The 24,058-nt window shown below is 39.8% G+C and overlaps 1 protein-coding gene across 1 annotated transcript; it reads right to left on the bottom strand.

The window, feature by feature from the left end:
- Positions 1-11,000: 11,000 nt before the first annotated feature.
- On the bottom strand, positions 11,001-11,941 carry LOC101117018 (olfactory receptor 51F2). The gene is given in 2 exon segments (XM_012095940.5): positions 11,001-11,830; positions 11,833-11,941. Coding segments are annotated over 2 exon segments (939 nt in total).
- Between the last annotated feature and the right edge of the window lie 12,117 nt (positions 11,942-24,058).

A 24,058-nucleotide genomic window follows, 5' to 3' on the forward strand; every position in this document is an offset into this window, starting at 1 on the left:
GAAAATTCTGAAAGAGATGGGAATACCAGACCACCTGACCTGCCTCTTGAGAACTCTGTATGCACGTCAGGAAGCAACAGTTAGAACTGGACATGGAACAACAGACTGGTTCCAAATAGGAAAAGGAGTACGACAAGGCTGTATATTGTCACCCTGCTTATTTAACCTATATGCACAGTACATCATGAGAAATGCTGGGCTGGAAGAAGCACAAATTGGAATCAAGATTGCTGGGAGAAATATTAATAACCTCAGATATGCAGATGACACCACCCTTATGGCAGAAAGTGAAGAACTAAAGACCCTCTTGATGAAAGTGAAAGAGGGGAGTGAAAAAACTGGCTTCAAGCTCAACATTCAGAAAACTAATATCATGGCATCCAGTCCCATCACTTCATGGCAAATAGATGGGGAAACAATGGAAACAGTGGCTGACTTTATTTTAGGGGGCTCCAAAATCACTGCAGATGCTGACTGCAGCCATGAAATTAAAAGACGCTTACTCCTTAGAAGGAAAGTTATGACCAACCTAGACAGTATATTGAAAAGCAGAGACATTACTTTGCCAACGGAGGTCCATCTGTTCAAGACTATGGTTTTTTCCAGTGATCATGTATAGATGTGAGAGTTGGACTATAAAGAAAGCTGAGCACTGAAGAATTGATGCTTTTGAACTGCAGTGTTGGAGAAGACTCTTGAGGGTCCCTTGGACTGAAAGGAGATTCAACCAGTCCATCCTAAAGGAGATCAGTCCTGGGTATTCCTTGGAAGGACTGATGTTGAAGCTGAAACTCCAATACTTTGGAGGCACAGGGATAAAGGATAATCCCTTGTCCATTCTTACTCAATGAGTCCCTTCAAAATGGGTCATTTCCAAAGTTCCATGTTTGAGGTTTTTATTGACAAGCTTCCAACATAATTCAGGTAACTGAATAAATGAGCTACTGTTGAAAATATCATTTTTACAACTGTTCATTATGCAAATACAAAGATGTACCCTGTCCCACTTATAGACCCTAATCTTTTCAGCCATCAACACTGTCCCAAACATAGCTTGATCCCTTGGCTGGAGAACCTATGAAACATTTTTATCTCTAGCCCTCTGAAAGGCATTAGGTTGATGCCTATAAATTGCAGAGTTTTCCTTGGATAGCATAAAATCATCTTAAGGAAGTTTAGTTTGAGTCTTCAGGACACCTTCCAGGCTCCTGGTTACCTTATCCCAGAACAAGGGTGGCAAGATTTCAGATTATTCAGGTTCAGCAGTTTCTTTGCTCCAGCTCCCTGCTGGGAATCACATCCTTTTTTATGCTCTCATATACTTTTCTAGGAAGCACAGGCACATCCTCATGAGAATGAACAGATACTATGCCCCTGAGAATACTGACTCCACTCTGTTGATCACTGTCTGTCAATAATCTCTCCTAAGAAAATGCAGAGAGCAAGTTTCTGTCTCATGGTCGGATTTAACTCCTGTGACCCTGTTCCCACATCAGGTGCAGGCTTTGGGAATGCCAGTCTCAGATGTTGGTAAGGCAGCCCATATCCATCTGTAGCTCCAAGATAAAGTATGTACCTTAGCAGACTCAATGTGAGACTATTACAGACCTTATGTAGAGTTCTGTCCACAAAACTCTATTTGGTCATCACAACGTTTAATTTTAGTTTTAATCCGAATGCATTTAAATAGCTTATGAACACTCAAATTTATCATAGATTCCCGCTTTTTTCATTGTCTTCACATTTACTGGCAACCAAAGGCATTTAATCTCACAGAGCAGAAAGCCAAGGGTCACAAGTAGTCCTGGTATCTTGGACCCTCAAGTTTAGAAAAGAAAATCAATTTTTATCAAGCCCTCAACTTTGAAGATTGAAAGTAAATAAAAGGTGTAATTTTGATAATGTTTTATGGGATGACACGATTTTTCAGGCAGAGAGTAGAAAATAAGATCTAGTAAAACATCTTACTCTTGAAAGAGTAAGAAGAGATGAATGAATCAGTTTTGATGAGCCAACAATGATGACTCTGTCTCCAGGTTAATAGAAGAGGGGATGTGCTGGTGATTGGGCTACAGTCATCAAATCAGCTCGGGAAGGAAATTGAAGAAAAGATGCCTATAGACTATTCATCTTGATTTTCCACTCCCCTCCAAAGATGCTTATTCCAGTTAAAGTACTAAATAAAGTAATATAAATGTCTAACCTTGATATACATATCACTCTAGGATCATAATGCAATTATACAGCTCAAGTTCAACTATGTTATTTCTTCCCATCACTTTTTGACAGGTATCTGCATTGTTTTGAGTTGAAAATCCATTGGTCTCCAGGTAACAAAATGGGACCAAGAGGAAAAGCAGCTGGAACAACAACAAAATAATAAATGTGTTTTGTTTATTTGTTGGTTTTTTCAGGGAGGAAGGCAGGAGAAATCTGGACTTATAGGGTCTATATTTAAGTAAAAGGTACATTTATCTAAGTAAATTTAGGTAAAGTCAGGTAAAATATGTAATAAAATATATTATTTTCCTCTTCCGATTCAAATTGCTGCCTAATCTCTGCCACTTTCATTTATTTTCCCTCTTGTTCCTTTTTTCTTATTGTTAATATTATTATTTTAATGGAAAAGACCATGAATTTAACAACAAATATTTCTGATAAAAGGGATTGCTCTCAATGGTCTTTCCGAGACCACTTCTGTATACATTACGTACTCATAGCACTTCCCCATTGCCCTGGAGCTACTTTCATTCTTTTTAAAGCATGTTGCCTATGAAAACCTTTTTCTGGGTCATTTTTCTTCTCTGAGGTTTAAAATATGAAGGAACAGAAGTTTATAACTATGTGACCCTAACTGACTTTATAGGGCTTCCCTGGTGACTTAGTGATAAAGAATCTTCCTGCCAATACAGGAGACAAGGGTTTGATCCCTGGGTCAGGAAGATCCACTGGAGGAGGAAATGGCAACCCACTCCATTATTCTTGCCTGGAAAATCCTATGGAAAGAGGAGCCTAGAGGGCTCAGATAGGACTGAGCAACTGAACAACAACAATTGACTTTTGGGGATTTAAAGGGGCAATAAAACTTGCACAAAAAAACAAAAATGAGTAAGTGTAACTTTACAGTACGACAGGCAGGATGGCCCAAACCTTACTCTGAGACAACCAAATCTTTCAACCTACAAACTCTCCAGGCTAGAATATCACGGTCTCAGTTTGCCTTAAAAGTCAGTTTTTTACAGTGTACCGTTCAGATCATTCAGCCTCATTGTCTAGTCACTGGTGCAGTAAGCAGCCCCATCATTCATTTATTTCACACAGAGAAAACAAGATATTAGACTGCTTTCGGCCTGCACCATGCACCTCTTGCTTCTTGCCCCAGGGCTGACACTGAGGAGTGAGATTTTCGTAAGTACTATTAGGTGTTCATGCTGCAGTCCATAAGGTCACAAAGCGTCATACATGACTGAGTGACTGAACTGAACTGAACTAGGTGTTCAGGAGGGCTTCCCTGGTGGCTCAGCAGTAAAGATTCCGCCTGCTAATGCAGGAGATGCAGGTTTGATCCCTGGGTCCAGAAGATCCCCTGGAGAAGGAAATGGCAACCCACTCCAGTATTCTTGCCTGGGAAATCCCATGGACAGAGGAGCCTGGAAGGCTACAGCCCATGGGGTCACAAAAGAGTTTGACACACTTAGCAACTAAACAACAACAATAACTAAGTGTTCATGAATCTGCAACCCAGAAGTACGGGACAATCCACAAATAATAGGGTCAGTTTTGACCAAATAGGATCCAATGGAGAAATCTTCCCCACTTTATTTTCCTGGATAGAGTATCACAAGGCATATTTGATAAGGCTTCAGAGATGGATCTGTAGGATTTGCAATAGTCACCCGTAATGGTATCTGGCTTATTACTGATTCATCATCTCTCAGCTCCAGATTTCTTTTTGCCTCCTCCATGATGGTGGTGTTGGATTCTGTGACTATTTCTCTTCTGTCAGCTGGCACAATGTTAAGACTTGTCACTAGAGGGTGGTAGGAGAACACCAGAGGAAGAGGGGTTTTCTCTCCTGCTTTCTGTGTTGCTTGCAGGCCAGACTCACAGACCATGTCAGTTCCCCATTGCCTGGCACCGTGCAGTTTCTTCAGTGCTCAGCTCCAGCAGCGCATAGCTCCCTCCAGCATTTACACACTGAGCTTGTTCTCCAGCTCTCCAGTGGGACAGCAGCGGTATAACCAGGGGCCCAGCCAGAATGGACCAGCACCCCAGCTGAAACAGCTTCCCTACATCTTCTCATTAGCCTTGGCTATGTGGCTGTACATTGAGTCAGTACAGGGTGAGCTGTCTAACAACCTGGCCACCGAAACCTCCTCCCAGAAAGGCAGCCTGGAACTACCTCAGGCTGAGCCTTAGGCAGCCTTCCCGTATTCTAGTTCAAGTGGCACCTAACTGTCATAGGCTTTTCTGGCATTGAGAGTTCAGAGTGTCAACTAAAAAATAAGTAAATAAATAACAATCTGAAAGTTTGAGAGTTCTGGGTTTTTTTTCAGCAGACATACTGAGGACTTCAAATCCACGACACAGCATCTCAAGTAACTGAGAAAACTGCCCTGAGGAGTTGTGGTGGGGGGTAGCTAGGATATATAGGAATTTTGCAACAGAGGCAGGTAGTCAGATCAAAAGATATACTGTTAAAAGTAAACTAGTTATCTCAAGTTACGGAATTTAGTAGTTTTCTATATACAGGAAGATACAAGAGTCCAGGCATGTACATCTCAAGTATCTGGGGCTGTATCTTGGGTTTTATCATCCTGAATTCCCTTAGGGCTCACCCACTGTGAGTGGCTGCAGTGTGGTAGGTGCTAGATGGCAAGTATTCTTTGTTTCTTTTCTGAGTTCTCACTGCTGACTGTGACATCCTTTGTTTGCTGTTCTGGCAGGGAATATTTTATTTTTCAAGAGGCCTGGCAATTTCCTATAGGAGCCCTTCCTTGACCTTCCCAGAGGGCAGATTTTTGGCAAGCCCCCCAAATAAGTCACTTTAGTAATCTCACAGGCTTAAATAAAAGAGAGGAAGGTTCTTCTTTGGATGCCCCACCTCAATTCTAGAAGTAGTGATTACTCCTTATATCTTCTTCTCTCATAGGTTCTTTATATTTCTCTTTTAACTTTTACTAGCCAATTTCCCCACTCGTATACTTTTTAATAACAGAATTCTTTATATTAAATTTTCCCTTTTCAAATCATTGTGTGGTCTCTGTCTCCTGTTGGATCCTTAACAACACAGCATCCAATTTGAAATAAATTTATTATCCTTCTCTTTGACTTCAGTTGTTCCTGATGCATGTTTGCTGAAATCACATTATCAATAACATGGTCGGTTTATAATCAAGAATCTATTGCCAGTGGTCAATGGACTGACAATGATTTCTGAAATGCAACATTACCACAATTACTAAGATTCTCACTTGTGGTTGATTGGATGAGATTCAGGTGGAAGGTGTGAAGTTACATGGTGACTGTAGTCTCCCATTTTTATCAAAAAACATTTACTGTCAAGCTTATGGAATGAACTGACTGTTGGTATCTGCACTGAAAACCTTAGGTAGGAAAATTACTCAATTAGGACAGCCACTGACAATTCAGGGCATGTGTGGAAGTCAGAGGGCCGCTATAGGAACCTTTAAGGGAACCTTAATCTCCTGCACCCAAAGATCATACAGTTCTAAAAATATCCAGCAGATGATGTAACTGAAAAAGTAACAGAATTTCAATGAAGCCTGAATGTTCACTTTTGATACATCATCTTTCATTAAGTCAGAACACTGAAAAATGCAGGGAATTAAAAAATGAGGAAGTAATATGATCTTCATTCCCAGAATGTGGACCTTTGCATGAATAAGCCCCCAAATCTCAAAATCTTTTAAGACTTCATGCCAGAAGAAAGAACTCTATTCTCTTTTTACAGAGGATAATTATTTTATCATGTCTGGACACCTCACAAAACCAAGCCTGAGAACAGTGCCTTACAACATGGTGCTTCTCCCATGCAAGGTCTGCCCCCATCATTCCTCACTGTACCCAAGCCAATAAGCAATCATATCTCAGCAAAGCATGAACAGGGTAATGTTATCGACATTTTGGGAGAAAATGGCTTAACCACTGAAGTCACTACAGAATCTATCTAAACATACTAGCTGAAACACTTGTAAACCTGAATCTTGAAAGTGTTAGGTTTAAGACAGCAGAGGAAGTGAAGGGTGATATAAGTTGACATAGAGAATAATTTATTGATATGAGGACACTCATACATGATTGGAGTTCACCATTACATCAAAGAAGGCTGCAAACTACGAAAATGCACTGCTGAGATGGTTGCTTGAAACTTTAACATGATGATTTACCTATAGAAAATTTGGTAGAGATGCCATATCTGCTTGGCAAAATATATAGAAATCTAAAGGAGGCGAAAATATTAGAATGGATTTATCATGTAGGACAAGATAATTTATCACATGATTATTTTCTCTGGAAGGAAAGAAAGGATATTCCCTCACTGAGGCAATAAAGAATGTGTTTGCAAGAGAGTATCTGGTATTTTTGAATAGTTCGGTAGTTGCAGTGCTCTGTATGCTGGACTTGGCAGTGAAAGCTGCTTCTGTGGAGCAAGTCCCCACTAACAAGGAGAATAGGGAGATTTTGAAATCACATGGCAGTACTTAACAATCGGAAGTAAGCTGAATAACTGCAGTAGAGAGTAGCAAGTCTTGAGTGACAATCAGGGTGGCAGCACCCATAATGATCAGTTGCATTAGATGATGGCATTGAAGACAAGCTAAGAAGACAGTGACTAGGCATTACTTGAAATACATTTAAAACAGAGAACTTCTGACCATCAGACTGGCATCAACCACTCTAACAGAAAGCTATGACTCCTCAGATTATCTGAAAGATTTAAGTCACTTCACATACCGGGTAGTCATCAACTTGATGTGAGTCTTGGTTCCCTAGATGAAATAACCTGCCATGCCATTATAAGTAGGCAACTAAAACAGCAAAAAATACCCAGATTTTTCCCCAAATAGACATATGTCCATTTACAGAAGTTCTTGTTCACTGGGGAAAGACAAATATCCAGATTCTTTGAGGACTATTGGATATAGGATATAATATCTTACTGATATGGTAAACCAAATATACCATCACGTTCTTGTTTGGTAAAAGTACGAGATTATTGAAGCAAGATGATTGATGGAATTCTGGACCAAGTTTATCTCATAGTGAACCTGATGATTTTCAGTTCTACCTGTGTAGAGATACACAGTTATAGACACAGATGCCTGAGTGCATAACTGGCAAGATTACATTTAGTAGCTGGTGAAATCTCATGTTGTTACTCTATCTGGGACATTTAAACCATTAATTATAGTGAGAAAGACAAAGTGCAAGGTCCCATTCACATAATTTATTTATACAAAGCACAAATAAATTATGTGAATGAATGATTGTCCTAGAATCCTATGGAATCTATCATTGGTTTTATGGGTGGATTGGTGGACAATTTGGTGCTAAAAGAAAAGTGTAGTCGCTCGGTCATGCCTGACTCTTTGTGACTCTATGGACTGTAGCCTGCCAGGTTCCTCTGCTCTTAAGATTTTCGAAGCAAGAATACTGGAGTGGGTTGCCATTTCCTTCTCCAGGGGATCTTCCAGACCCAAGGATAGAACTTGGGCCTCCTGCATTGCAATCAGACTCTTTAAGGTCTGAGCCACAAAATATAATACAACAGCAAAACAGTCCCACACATGGGTGATCATTAAAAAAAATGATGAAGAAAAATTATCATAATGCACGCTTCTCGTGGTTGTAAACATTGTGTAGAAAGAGAGGTTATCTGACTTATGTGGATATACATGGACTTCTGTACTTTTTTGAAAGGTGTGGATAGTTGGTCATGGGATAGAATAAGCAACTTTGAAAGAAAAGAAAAAAAGGAAGTCTGTAGAAGATGTATGTGAAATACATATTGAAGAGGTCATAAAGAGTGAAAATCTTTTATCTCATGCTGAAAGTGAAAGTGTTAATCGCCCAGTCATGTCCGACTCTTTGCAACCCCATGGACTGTAGCCTACCAGGCTCTTCTGCGCACAGGATTCTCCAGGGAAGAATACTGGGGCGGGCTGACATTCTCTCCTCCAGGATATCTTCCTGACCCAAGGACCAACATCACAGACAGATTCTTTACCGTCTGAGCCATAAGGGAAGCCCCTTACCTCATGCTACCACCCACCAAACCTCATGCTACTACCCACCATACAGTATGCACCTCAGTGGAGAAATTCAATAACCAAGTGGAGAGAATCTACATAGAAATATCACTTGGCCTTAGCTCCACTGCTGCTGGTCCAGTGGGCCCATAGATGGAGTCGTAATGGCAGAGTCAGAAATAAAGCAAGAGTCAAAAGTATGAGCCCTCTTCTCAAGGCTGGTCATGGGGAAACAGTACAATCCTCACTCCTGGGATGTCAAAAATGTTGCTACAAGTGTTTAATGTTCAGCTAACGGCAGCAAAACTGATCCAGAGCACTTGATATGACATTTTACATTCACACTGGGTATGCCCTATAACATAACAAAGGACAAAAATAAATTTACCTACATAAGATCCAATGTTAGGTTACACTGATATATATTTTAGGATTCACTCTCTATACACACTCTCTCTCTCTCTCTCTCTCTCTATATATATATATATATATATCTGTTTTGGAAGCATGCAGAGAATTGATAGTTTTAAGATAAAAGTTCAATTATTAGAAGTGTTTTTTGTATATCATTCAGAAAAAAACTGGTTTGTTAATAAAGTTTCCTACATAAACCTGAGCTTTTATTATTGCAGAATCTGGTGAATATTTTATTCAGGCCTCATACTACTTTCAAATATAAATATTTGTTTACTGATATTATTTCACTTTATCTTAAAAACAAAAATAATTTGGGTGTTATTAATATGAACTTACTGAATAAGAAAGCTAAGCAAATATCATCCAACCTATAACTTGAATAGTTTGTATTGTTGGAGGCATATCTAGGCATTTGGTGGAGAGTTACACCATTCTACCAAAGCATTCATTCAAAGCATTTAAATGCAGAGTTGCAAAGAATAGCAAGAAGAGATAAGAAAGCCTTCTTCAGCAATCAGTGCAAAGAAATAGAGGAAAAGAACAGAATGGGAAAGACTAGAGATCTCTTCAAGAAAATTAGAGATACCAAGGGAACATTTCATGCAAACATGGGCTTGATAAAGGACAGAAGTGGTATGGACCTAACAGAAGCAGAAGATATTAAGAAGAGGTGGCAAGAATACATGGAAGAACTGTACAAAAAAGAGCTTCTTGACCTGGACAACCACGATGGTGTGATCACTCATCTAGAGCCAGACATCCTGGAATGTGAAGTCAAGTGGGCCTTAGAAAGCATCAGTACGAACAAAGCTAGTGGAGGTGACGGAATTCCAGTTGAGCTATTTCAAGTCCTGAAAGATGATGCTGTGAAAGTGCTACACTCAATATGCCAGCAAATTTGGAAAACTCAGCAGTGGCCACAGGACTGGAAAAGGTCAGTTTTCATTCCAATTCCGAAGAAAGGCAATGCTAAAGAATGCTCAAACTACTACACAATTGCACTCATCTCACACGCTAGTAAGTAATGCTCAAAATTCTACAAGCCATGCTTCAGCAGTACGTAAACCGTCAACTCCCTGATATTCAAGCTGGTTTTAGAAAAGGCAAAGGAACCAGGCATCAAATTGCCAACATGCCCTGGATCATGGAAAAAGCAAGAGAATTCCAGAAAAAGCATCTATTTCTGCTTTATTGACAATGCCAAAGCCTTTGACTGTGTGGATCACAATAAGCTGTGGAAAATTCTGAAAGAGATGGGAATATCAGACCACCTGACCTGCCTCTTGAGAAATCTGTATGCAGGTCAGGAAGCAACAGTGAGAACTGGACATGGAACAACAGACTGGTTCCGAATAGGAAAAGGAGTACGTCAAGGCTGTATATTGTCACCCTGCTTATTTAACTTTTATGCAGAGTACATCATGAGAAACGCTGGACTGGAATAAACACAAGCTGGAATCAAGATTGCTGGGAGAAATATCAATAACCTCAGATATGCAGATGACACCACCCTTATGGCAGAAAGTGAAGAGGAGCTAAAAAGCCTCTTGATGAAAGTGAAAGTGGAGAGTGAAAAAGTTGGCCTAAAGCTCAACATTCAGAAAATGAAGATCATGGCATCCGGTCCCATCACTTCATGGGAAATAGAAGGGGAAACAGCGGAAACTGTGTCAGACTTTATTTTTTTTTTTGTGGGGGGGGGCTCCAAAATCACTGCAGATGATGACTGCAGCCATAAAATTAAAAGACGCTTACTCCTTGGAAGAAAAGTTATGACCAACCTAGATAGCGTATTCAAAAGCAGAGACATTACTTTGCTGACTAAGGTCCGTCTAGTCAAGGCTATGGATTTTCCTGTGGTCATGTATGGATGTGAGAGTTGGACTGTGAAGAAGGCTGAGTGCTGAAGAATTGATGCTTTTGAACTGTGGTGTTGGGGAAGACTCTTGAGAGTCCCTTGGACTGCAAGGAGATCCAACCAGTCCATTCTGAAGGAGATCAGCCCTGGGATTTCTTTGGAAGGAATGATGCTAAAGCTGAAACTCCAGTACTTTGGCCACCTCATGCGAAGAGTTGACTCATTGGGAAAGACTCTGATGATGGGAGGGATTGGGGGCAGGAGGAGAAGGGGACGACAGAGGATGAGATGGCTGGATGGCATCACAGACTCGATGGACACGAGTCTGAGTGAACTCCAGGAGTCAGTGATGGACAGGGAGGCCTGATATGCTGCGATTCATGGGGTCGCAAAGAGTCGGACATGACTGAGCGACTGAACTGAACTGAACTAAACTCTGAGACAGCTAAAGATTAGATTTGGAGTCGCTTCTGAATTAAGACCTTGATAACAGCCTTTTGAATCTGCTTAGTCTTCACACTGTAGATGATAGGGTTGAGTACAGGAGGAATAAGCAGGAAGATATTGGCCATGATGGTGTGGACAAAGGGAGGTGCTGAATGGCCATAGCGATGGACAAGAGACAGGCTGATGAGAGGGATATAGAAGATGGCAACAGCACTGATGTGGGAAATGCAGGTGTTGAAGGCTTTCTGCCTGCCCTCTATGGAGACAATGTGGAGGACAGATCGGATGATCAGGACATAGGAGAGCAGGATACAAGGACAGTCGAACCCTGTCGTGGAGAAGAGTGCAAACAGACCAAGGATGCTGTTGATTCTGTTGTCTGTGCATGACAGTTGAATGAGATCAACATGGTAGCAGTAAGAATGTGAGAGGACCGTAGAACTGCAGAAGGACAGCCTCTTGACAAAAAGCACAACTGGCAACATAACAGCAACATTTCTTGTCCACATACTCATCCCAATCTGGGCGATCCTGGCATTGGTGAGGATGGTGGTGTATCTCAGTGGATCACAGATGGCCACAAAACGGTCAAAGGCCATGGCCAGCAAAACTCCAGACTCCATGAAAGTAAATCCATGGAGAAAGAACATCTGAGCAATGCAGGCATTTAAGTTGATCTCTCGGGCTCCAAACCAGAAGACACCAAGGGTAGTGGAAATTGTGCACAGGGATAAGCTCAGGTCTGTGGCTGAAAGCATAGAGAGGAAATAATACATAGGCTCATGAAGGCTCTGTTCACGGAGGACCACAAATAGGTTCCACAAATAGGAACAGCATACAGGAGGCAAACAGGTATGGAGACCCAGATCTGGGCTGCTCTCAGTCCTGGAATACCCGTCAAGAAGAAGGTCAGAGGCTGAGCACTGGTATTGTTGAGGACCCACATAATAAGGGGCTGAGAAGACAGGAATATTTGAATAATTAAACATAACATATGATAAAAATGTAGCTTATCATTAGACACTCTGAGATTCACTAAATTACTATTGCTGATCTAGGAATTTTAGTATTTTATGAGTTTTATAGAGTCACAGGTTTCTTTCCCTGCCTCTCAGTATTTCTCATTTTTGAGAACTGAAGATTTCCTGAGTTATTTTACATCAAATTTTCTTAAGTCTATAATATTCTTTGGTGGCAACAATAACACAGTTCAATTTTTCTTAACTAAAAAAGTCCCCAATAGAATATGCTGATAAATCTGGTTTCCAGGATTTTTTTTTAATAATGTATTGATCCTAGAATAAAGAACCAAAAAATCAGTTCATATTTGAAATGTGGATATTATTAGGTGTTCCTGGGATATATCTAGATGTATATAAAGAATCTGACTGCAATGCAGGAGACCTGGGTTCAATGCCTGGATAGAGAAAATCCCCTGGAGAAGAGAAAGGTAACCTACTCTAGTACTCTTGCCTGGAGATTTCCATGGACAGAGGAACCTGGAAGACTATACTCAATGGGGTCACAAAAGTTGGACACAACTGAGTGACTAATACACACATGTCTAAGGCATCTCCAAGACTCACATGTTTATATATGTGATGATGGAATCACACTAAGAATCACACTAAGAAAAATTAGTATATCTCTCATTCATTGAAATTTCCCTGTGTTGTTGACAAATACTAGTAGGCATTATATGATTTTACCCATACACTAACTCTAGAAGGTAGGTAGTATGTATAAATGTATATATGGCATATGAGGAAATGATTAAATAATCCCCAGATTAATCTTTAAAGATAAAGATAACAATTGTTGAGAGAAACTACATATTTAGCAAAGGTGGAGGAAAGAAGGAAAGCATAAAAGGAAGGAAGGAAGGAAGGGAAGAAAAAAGGAAGGAAGGAAGAAAAAAAAAGACAAAACTTGCCATTATTTTAACACAGTCCAATAACACCTCATTTTGATAAATTTGGCAAGCTACTGCTAAAATCGCTTCCCTGGAGCTCAGTGGTAAAGAATCCTCCTGCAATGCAAGAGACATGGGTTCTATCCCTGGGTCAGGAAGATCTCCTGGAGAAGGAAATGGCAACCCACTCCAGGATTCTTGCCTGGGAAATCCCATGGACAGAGGAACCTGATGGACTACAGTTCATGGGGTCACCAAAGAGTCAGACATGATTTAGGGACTAAACAATTACTGAACCACAAAGGCTAGCATTTCTTAAATACAAACCATGTGACAGATGTTATTATCTTCATAGCCATAATCTGATCTAATAATCATAACTATCCAATCAAGTACCAAAAAATGTTATCTCTAATACATTATCAGGGAAACTGATGTTTAAAGTGGTTAAGTTAATTTGCCCCAAATTATGGAGTTAGACATAGAAGAACTGAAGTTGGAACTCTCATGTATGACCCCAGTGCATGAATGACCTCATTCAATGAGGCTGAAGCACATAGAGAAGGGGTCTCTAACATAGTCCAACAAATGTCCATGACAAATATTTTTTAGATGTTTACTTTCAGACACCTAAGTGTTAATTCCATGTCAGTTGTGTGGGTATGATGCTGCTTAGGCTTCTCAAGAAAAGAATCTCATCATGAATAGTTTTGTGTGCAAAGGGCCCAGAGAATTAGATGTTGAGGATACACCCAGTATGGAAAACAATGCCAAAGTATAATAGAACCACCAAATTCAGTAGAATCATTTTGGTGACCATCTCTTTTATCTACCACTTACATATTATCTTGATGACGCTTTCTTTCTGGAAATTTTCTTTCTGCATATATTATATGGAATAGTTCAGTTCAGTTCAGTTTAGTCACTCAGTCGTGTCCAACTCTTTGTGACCCCATGAATCTCAGCACGCCAGGCCTCCCTGTCCATCACCAACTCCCGGAGTTTCACTGAGACTCATGTCCATCGAGTCAGTGATGCCATCCAGCCATCTCATCCTCTGTCGTCCCCTTCTGCTCCTGTCCCCAATCCCTCCCAACAACAGGGTCTTTTTCAATGAGTCAACTCTTCTCATGAGGTGGCCAAAGTACTGGAGTTTCAGCTTTAGCATCATTCCTTCCAAAGAAATTTCAGGGTTGATCTCCTTCAGAATGGACTGGTTGGATCTCCTTGCAGTCCAAGGGACTCTCAAGACTCTTCTCCAACACCACAGTTCAAAAGCATCAATCCTTCAGTGCTCAGCCTTCTTCACAGTCCAATTCTCACAGCCATACATGACTACTGGAAAAACCATAGCCTTGACTAGATGGACCTTAGTCAGCAAAGTAATGTCTCTACTTTTGAATATGCTATCTAGGTTGGTCATAACTTTTCTTCCAAGGAGTAAGTGTCTTTTAATTTCATGGCTACAGTCACCGTCTGCAGTGATTTTGGAGCCCAAAAAAGTAAAGTCTGACACTGTTTCCCCATCTATTTCCCATGAAGTGATGGGACCGGATGCCATGATCTTCGTTTTCTGAATGTTGAGCTTTATGCCAACTTTTTCACTCTCCACTTTCACTTTCATCAAGAGGCTTTTGAGTTCCTCTTCACTTTCTGCCATAAGGGTGGTGTCATCTGCATATCTGAGATTATTGATGTTTCTCCCGGCAATCTTGATTCCAGCTTGTGTTTATTCCAGTCCAGCGTTTCTCATGATGTACTCTTCATAGAAGTTAAATAAGCAGGGTGACAATATACAGCCTTGACATACTCCTTTTCCTATTTGGAACCAGTCTGTTGTTCCATGTCCAGTTCTCACTGTTGCTTCCTGACCTGCATACAGATTTCTCAAGAGGCGTATTGGTGGTCTGGTATTCCCATCTCTTTCAGAATTTTCCACAGCTTATTGTGATCCACACAGTCAAAGGCTTTGGCATAGTCAATAAAGCAGAAATAGATATTTTTCTGGAATTCTCTTGCTTTTTCCATGATCCAGGGCATGTTGGCAATTTGATCTCTGGTTCCTCCGCCTTTTCTAAAACCAGTTTGAACATCAGGAAGTTCACAGTCCATGTATTGCTGAAGCCTGGCTTGGAGAATTTTGAGAAACACTTTACTAGCATGTGAGATGAGTGCATTGTGCGGTAGTTTGAGCATTCTTTGGCATTGCTTTCTTTTTGGGATTGGAATGAAAACTGACCTTTTCCAGTCCTGTGGCCACTGCTGAGTTTTCCAAATTTGCTGGCATATTGAGTGTAGCACTTTCACAGCATCATCTTTCAGGATTTGAAATAGCTCCACTAGAATTCCATCACCTCCACTAGCTTTGTTCGTAATGATGCTTTCTAAGGCCCGCTTGACTTCACATTCCAAGATGTCTGACCCTAGATGAGTGATCACACCATCGTGGTTGTCCAGGTCAAGAAGCTCTTTTTTGTACAGTTCTTCCGTGTATTCTTGCCACCTCTTCTTAATATCTTCTGCTTCTGTTAGGTCCATACCACTTCTGTCCTTTATCGAGCCCATCTTTGCATGAAATGTTCCCTTGGTATCTCTAATTTTCTTGAAGAGATTTCTAGTCTTTCCCATTCTGTTCTTTTCCTCTATTTCTTTGCATTGATCGCTGAAGAAGGCTTTCTTATCTTCTCTTGCTATTCTTTGGAACTCTGCATTCAGATGCTCATATCTTTCCTTTTCTCCTTTGCTTTTCGCTTCTCTTCTTTCACAGCTATTTGTAAGGGCTCCTCAGACAGCCATTTTGCTTTTTTGCATTTCTTTTCCATGGGGATGGTCTTGATCCCTGTCTCCTGTACAGTGTCACGAACCACATTCCATAGTTCATCAGGCACTCTATCTATCAGATCTAGGCCCTTAAATCTATTTCTCACTTCCACTGTAAAATCATAAGGGATTTAATTTAAGTCATACCTGAATGGTCCAACAGTTTTCCCTATTTTCTTCAATTTAAGTCTGAATTTGACAAGAAGGAGTTCATGATCTGAGCCACAGTCAGCTCCTGGTCTTGTTTTTGTTGACTGTATAGAGCTTCTCCATCTTTGGCTGCAAAAAGAATGTATTCAATCCGATTTTGGTGTTGACCATCTGGTGATGTCCATGTGTAGAGTCTTCTCTTGTGTTGTTGGAAGAGGGTGTTTGCTATGACCAGTGCATTTTCTTGGCAAAACTCTATTAGTTTTTGCCCTGCTTTATTCCACATTCCAAGGCCAAATTTGCCTGTTACTCCAGGTGTTTCTTGACTTCCTACTTTTGCATTCCAGTCCCCTATAATGAAAAGGATATCTTTTTTGGGTGTTAGTTCTAAAAGTTCTTGTAGGTCTTCATAGAACCGTTCAACTTCAGCTTCTTCAGTGTTACTGGTTGGGGCATAGACTTGAATTACCATGATATTGAATGGTTTGCCTTGGAAACGAATAGCAATCATTCTGTCGTTTTTGAGATTGCATCCAAGTACTGCATTTCGGACTCTTTTGTTGACCATGTTGGCTACTCCATTTCTTCTGAGGGATTCCTGCCCGCAGTAGAAGTTATATTGGTCATCTGAGTTAAATTCACCAGGGTTAGGGTTAGGGGTTAGGGTTAGGGTTTAGGATTTAGGGTTAGGGGTTAAGAATGGGGCACCCTCCCCACTTGTTAGGGTTCACGTTTGGGTTAGGGTTTGGGTTAGGGTTCACGGAACCCCGTCTCTATTATTTTTCTCCCACCACTCATCAACTTCCCACTGAACCCCCACCAAAGGATTCTGCATCAATAGCAACATTCATTTATTAAAAATCTTTTCTATGGTAGAAAAATATAAATGAGAAAAATAATATTTTAAGCTGAAAAAAATTAAAAAAAAAAAAACACATATCAGAACCTGTGAGGCAATGCACTGGAGTGCAGTATATTAACCTGAAAAATATACATTTATTAGAAAACGATAATGGGCTTCCCTGGTGGCTCAAATGGTAAAAAATCCACTTGCATGGAGAGACCTGGGTTTGACCCCTGGGTTAGGAAGTTTCCCTGGAGGAGAGAATGTAACCCACTCTAGTACTCTTGCCTGGAGAATCCCCATGGACAGATGAGCTTGGAGGGCTACAGCCCATGGGGTTGCAGAGAGTCTGACATGACTGAGCAACTAAGCACAGCTCATATTGGTCAAAACCTCATTGTTTTAATGAAACTTTCTTTTATTCAGTGCAGAATGTGATGATATAAAACATTTTTTTGTTTTCAGCTTAAAATGTTAGGAAAATATTTAAATAAAAGTCAGAAGATGAGTACAAATTAATGCATTAACAATAAAACCAAAGTCGATCATTTAAAAAGAAAATATGTGAATTTTTCAAGAAAATTTTAGAAAAAGCATGATTAACTGCATGAGAAATGATAAGAACAACTGGATGCTTGGGGCTGGTGCACTGAGACGATCTAGTTGGATAGTACGAGGAAGGAGGAGGGCGGGGGGTTCAGGATGGGGAACACGTGTATACCTGTGGCAGATTCATGTTGATGTATGGCAAAACCAGTACAATATTGTCAAGGAATTAATCTCCAATTAGAATAAATAAATGTAAAAAATAACAAAAAAGAACAGAGAAATAAAACTTTATAATAGAATAGTATGCATAAGTATAATACCATATTTGGCAACAGATACAAAATAGATAACATTTATAGAAAAACAATCACCAAATGTGTCCTTCCTATCCATGGTATGACTATACCAACAGAGCAAGGGAAGCAAATCATGGTTTTCTCAAGAGATGAGGAAGAAAACAAAAAATTTAATGGCAATCCGTGGCGGATTCATGTTGATGTATGGCAAAACCAATACAATATTGTAAAGTAGCCTCCAATTAAAATAAATAAATTTAAATTAAAAAAAAAAAACATGGTAAAAAAAATAAAATAAAATTCTTAATATATAACATGCAAATAGTGTTCCAAATGAAAGGTATCTTTCAGAAATTTGGAGCAAATATATTTACCAGTGACCTGTGAAAAGCAGATCTGTTAAGTTAGTGACAAGATAAAGATATTGTTAGGGAGGGAAAATTATCCCCCCTACCCATACTTAGTTTTTGGCTAATCTAGTAATTAAATTGACACCAGGCGGATTAACAGGTGAAGCACACACACACACACACACACACACACACACACATTAAATTTGATTTCTACATGTGGAGTGTGGAGGTCTCATAGAAATGGAGCATCATAAGTGGTCAAAGCTGGCAGCTTTATACTCTTAAGACAAAGAAACAGCATATTTGTGAGGAAATGACCAAAGAAACTTAGGCTTGGGTGCTTAATTAGTGACACATCTAAACAGAGTTTTGGCTTGGGGTGGCAAATTAGTAAAGAAGTAGCGAGGTCTGTCTGTACAGCCTCTGGGCTCTGAATTCACTGTCTCTGATGATAAGGTCCTCTGTTTACCGTACAGTACAGGGAAGTTTTCACATGGGAGATTTATTTCCCACTTTAAGAAGAGAGAAGACAGTCAGAGTGTCTATTTATTAACACAACTACTATTCTACATTTAATGAAACAGTCTTCATAAATGAAAAAAAAAACAAGTAAATAAAAGGAGATAGCGTTGCCTTTGAGACAAAGCAAAAATGTCTTTATTTAGGTTTTAATTAATCATTTAAAAGAATAGAGTGAAAACTCTTAAAAACAAGAATCTGCCAAAGTGATAGTATAGATGATCAATATCACAAATTAATAGCTTTTTCTGCCACAGAAATTAACCACTGATAGTAAAGTCACATATGTAGAAAACAAACTTGTTACCAGAGGCTAAAGGTGGGGTGGGGAAGGGATAAACTGGAAGATTGAGCCTGACAAACTATCATGTCTGAAATAGATAACTATTAAGAACCTGTTGTATAGCTCAGGGAACTCCACTCACTATTCTATCATGGCCTATATGAGAAAAGAAATTTTAAAAGTGTGGATGTATGTATATGTATAACTGATTCACTTTACTGTACACCTGAAAATAACACCACATTGTAAACCAACTATACTCCAATAAAAAAAGTTAAAAAAAGAAATTAACTGCTGAGGAAATTTTATAAAAGTAATGATTTATTTATAATAGCTACAAAGCTATAAAATGAATTCGTATGACAGAAGTTTGTGTCTGGCAGAGATAGGGGAGGTCTGTAAAAATTTACTGAAGAACATTAAGTCCTTTATTCCTTTCCTAAAACAAGGAATGAATATTCAACAGTGAAAAGATGTGAATTTTCTCATTAACGCTCCCATAAATTCAGTGTTATCAGTCAATAAACAAAAGTTTTAATGGATAGTGACAGATGTATTATAAAATGTATTAGGTACTATAAATGTGCAAATGTATTTGGTATAATATTGAAGTAACAAAGCTGGGCTATCCTTTGATATGTCAAAATATAATTGAAAGCTATTATAATTTTAAAAATGTAATGGTCAAAGGTTTAAAAATATATACCCTCAGAATAGAAGAGTATTTCTAAAAAATGTTTAAATGAAGATAAAGAATATGACAATGGCATGTTACCAGGAAAAATTTTATATGATAAATAATACTTGGTCAGTTGGTTAACAATTTATAAAAATGTGAAAGCATCCTTATTTCACACATCTCTGCACTTAGGTTAAAAATTTCAAGGCCAGAAAAAAGCTATAATAATTAATATTAGAATAAATAAGGTAAAATGCATTTTTTAGGGAGTGCCTTCTTAAATAAGATGAAATGAAAACAGTTAAGTAAAATACCAATACAGAACACACTGTCAAACTTAAATACAACTGGTTACAAAAGATACATGTAAGTAAAATAAGTTGTACAGCAAATATACACATTATAATGCCAAAGCCAGAGAATACTGCTACATCTGATTTAAAGTAGATTGTGCATGTGTTATTTATTTGATGACAGTCTGTGGTTAGATACATGGTAAGAGAGTTGGGAACAGGAACAATAACACTTAATAAATTTTTGTGTCCAGAGGTTTTGATCATGGATGTTGGGATGTATTATTCTGGCCCAGTATAATAATAAAGATGAAGGTATGAGTCCTTGCTCCTACATTGACATTGGTGAGAGGTAGACTTTGGTAACCCATTCCCATCTAAGATTCCTTACCTGTAAACCTTGGACTTAAATATCCATGGTTCCAAACTCCTAATTTATCTCATATACACACTACTATATATAATATAGCTAACCGACAATGACCTACTGTATAGTGCAGGGAACTGTACTCAATTTCTTATAGTGGAAAATAATCTGAAAATAATATTTATATATGTGTGTATAGCTGAACATTTGCTATACATAGAAACTTATACAACATTGTAAATTAACTGTATTTCAATTAAAAAATAAAATCCCTGGTCTGCCAATATCCAGTTGTTTCTATAATGATCAAATGCCAAGATGTATTTGAAGTACTTCTTCCTAAACATAAAAGGTTTCTTAAAAGCTCAGACTGTGAGGATCCTGTAAAAAAGGTGGAACTGATGCCAAGTGAAAGAATTCAAAAAACTTACTTTCTAACAAATAGGGAGACAGAAATCAAATCTAAAAGCTGTGTGAAATAACAATAAAATATACGATAAATATCAAATTTGGGCCACATAGAAGTACAACTCACTCAAATTCTTGATAGAACTGAATTTAATGTTTTTCCTGTAGACATATATGTGCTTGCAAATATGTCACTTAACCTTCACAAGCTCTAGCTTTGGGGCCGCCTCTGATCACTCTACTCTCCCTTTTCAGGTGTGCAGTCTTTTGCCTCCCCTCTCCCCATCCCTTCCTCTGCTCTGTCCCTTGCCCTTCTGATGAGCTTTCAACAGTCCCTCTTCTTGATCTGCACTTTCTGGTCCTAGCATCTTACCTGGCTCCCGACAGAGGGGCAGCTGCCTTTTCCTCTACTGCCCAGCCAATTGTACAGTGGGTAGCTCTCAGACCCAGCCTTCTAAGGAGCCCAGCATGTGACTCAGCCCTACTGCCAAGAGACCTTTGGGGCTTAGAGAGAGTAAAATTAGATAAGCAGCATAATCCTAGGTGGAAGACTAGAATTTCCCAGGAGACTAACCTGGGAAATACTAAATATTATGTTTTAGATTGAAGAAAATCTAAATAATGTGTTGCCATCTCCCTTTTAGTTATTTCACTAACTTTACAAAATGTTCCATAAATGTAAACAGTCTTTTTTTTTCCTCCATTAATTTTCAGTTTTGTTTATTGCTGTGCAGGGTGCAGACAAGAAATGCCCTTATCCTTATCTCCTTTCTTCATTCCCAGATATTAATATAATCACCTACACCATAATATTTTCCTGAATATTTATATAAATTTATATATGGTAGACACTTTACCATCTGAGCCACCAGGGAAGTCCGTATATGCTGCTGCTACTGCTGCTAAGTCACTTCAGTCATGCCCGACTCTGTGCGACGCCGTAGATGGCAGCCCACCAGGCTCCCCCATCCCTGGGATTCTCCAGGCAAGAACACTGGAGTGGGTTGCCATTTCCTTCTCCAACGCATGAAAGTGAAAAGTGAAAGTGAAGTCGCTCAGTCGTGTCCAACTCTTCGCGACCCCATGGACTGCAGCCCACCAGGCTCCTCACTCCATGGGATTTTCCAGGCAAGAGTACTGGAGTGGGGTGTCATCGCCTTCTCCGATGGTCTTATAGCTATTATTGTATATACTATAGTTGTGTTTCAGTTGTTTGAACTTTAAAGCAAATCAGTTTTGATTGAAATATGATTAAATAAACATTATTCAACACAGACTCTAAAACACAAGAAATGGCTAGAAAAATAAATGACATACAATTTTGTGTCACTAAACACATATCTGGCTTCCTAGGTGGCTCAGTGGGTAAAGAATCCTCCCACAATGCAGGGGATGCAGGAGATGCGGGTTTGACCTCTGGATCGGGAAAATCCCTGGAGAAGAGCATGGCAACCCACTCCAGTGTTCTTGCCTAGGGAATACCATGGACAGAGGAGCCTGGGCACTACAGTCCATAGGGTGACAAAGAGTTGGACATGACTGAGGTGACAGAGCATGCAAACACACACCACTGTAAAAGGAGGCATCCATTCAACAAAATAAAATCACTTTTTCCTTTGACTCTGATTCAATTACCCATATTTATGTCACATTTCTGTTTAATTTACACTGGACCATGGATTTCTGGGATAACATTTTGCTTTCTCCAGAATTCAAGTTATCTTCCATTTTGGCTGCTAGCAAGATAAAGGGATAAACATAAACTTTCAACATTCAGAGATTATTATTGCTGATTCCAATCTGAGATGGGAAGAAGACATGTTGCTTGTTCTGTGTCCTTCAGGGAGACTCTAGAAAAGTAGGAAGACTTTGTCCATACACAAACCCTCCAGGAGGGAGGTTGGATCTGAACCCCATACTACTCCAGAATTATTGTTCTGGGTCTTAGTTTTAAATACCCCAAAGTACAAAAACAGGGTCTCAACTTCCCTGAAGCTATTCATTAGCTAAATCTCATCTCATTTAGGTCTTTATCCCTTTGGGCTTGAGCAACATGGATTGAACTGCTATTTTACCTCATGAGTCAGTGTGAAGGCACCAGATTCTGTAGGAATTCAGGAAAAAGTGCAGAGAGAAAAGACAGGTACCTCTCTAGGGCTCCCCTCTCCCATTTCAGACTTGGGTGGCAGGTCAGCATTGTTTCTCCATTGTCCACCCAAGTGTGTGTGTGTGTAAGGCAGGGGGTGGGTAATCTGTGATCTGAAAGTCAGAATCAGCAGAATAGAATGAGGAAGCTGAGAGACATCTCTTATGAGGGCACTTTGGTCTGTGAAAAAGACATCAGAGAGTTCGGAAAATAGATGAATCCGTGGAAACAAACTGGTTTTGAAAGGGGCTACAGCATATGAATAACAAGGCTTCCCTGGTGGCTCAGAGGTTAAAGCGTCTGTCTGCAATGCGGGAGACTTGAGTTCGATCCCCTGGGTCGGCCAGATCCCCTGGAGAAGGAATTGGCAACCCACTCCAGTATTCTTGCCTGGAGAATCTTATGAACAGCATATGAATAGCCAAACCCTGATTGAGAAGAGTCACCATCCCTAAAGAAGTTTACAGAAGAGGTGAGTTTTCTATCAAGGCTCATGGGCAGAAGGCAATAAAGATGCCATCCTAGAGAAGGTAGTCTATACCCAGAGATGCCAGAAAATCAACCTGGAATCTTGTTATAGAGGCAACCAGTCCAGTGAAAAGCAGAGTTCTGCATTCAAATGCAGATTTCCCTATAATTTGCAGGTCCCCTTTGTATCTGGCTTTTTCATGACAGGGCAGGCAAAAATCTCTTCTGTGTGCTACCAGAGTGAGTGTTCCAATCAATCACTAGCAGAGGCAGTGGTGTGGACCACCAAGATCACTGGGTGTGGAGTTATGCACTTGGCATGAATTTATCGGGCTTCCCTTGTGGCTCAGCTGGTGAAGAATCCACCTGCAATGCAGGAGACCTGGGTTCGATCCCTGGGTTGGGAAGATCCCCTGGGCAAAGGGAAAGACCACCCACTCCAGTATTCTCTCCTGGAGAATTCCATGGACTATATAGTGCATGGGATCGCAAAGAGTCGGACACAACTGAGCGACTTTCACTTTCATTTTCAAATTTATTATGTGGTCTTGGGAAAATCATGTAACTACTCTCAGCTCTATTTTCCTCATTTTAAATGCAGATGCAGAGTCTTTGTGAGAGGAACAATAAAATGTAAAGGTATATCTACAAAAATAGCAATGTCTTCCACAGTTAATCAAACAGATTATTATCCACTTTGATAAATCATATCTCTAGCCAGCATCTTCACCGGTGCCCATGGTACAACCTGATGAAGATGGTACAACTTGTGCTTTTGCTGGTGCCACTGATTCTCAGTGACTACATCTTCACAAGTGACGGGATGACACACAGGAGGCAAAAAGGAGTTTGGGAGGAAGCTTCTACCTCAAACAGAATATGTGACAATTTGGGAAGACCAGGACAGGCAGAAGGGGATTAAACAAAGCCCTAGTGCCCAGATAATGGGTGGGTATTCCTGAATTTTCACCATACT

The sequence above is a fragment of the Ovis aries genome, chromosome 15, assembly GCF_016772045.2.
Source record: "Ovis aries strain OAR_USU_Benz2616 breed Rambouillet chromosome 15, ARS-UI_Ramb_v3.0, whole genome shotgun sequence".
Taxonomy (NCBI): Eukaryota; Metazoa; Chordata; class Mammalia; order Artiodactyla; family Bovidae; genus Ovis; species Ovis aries.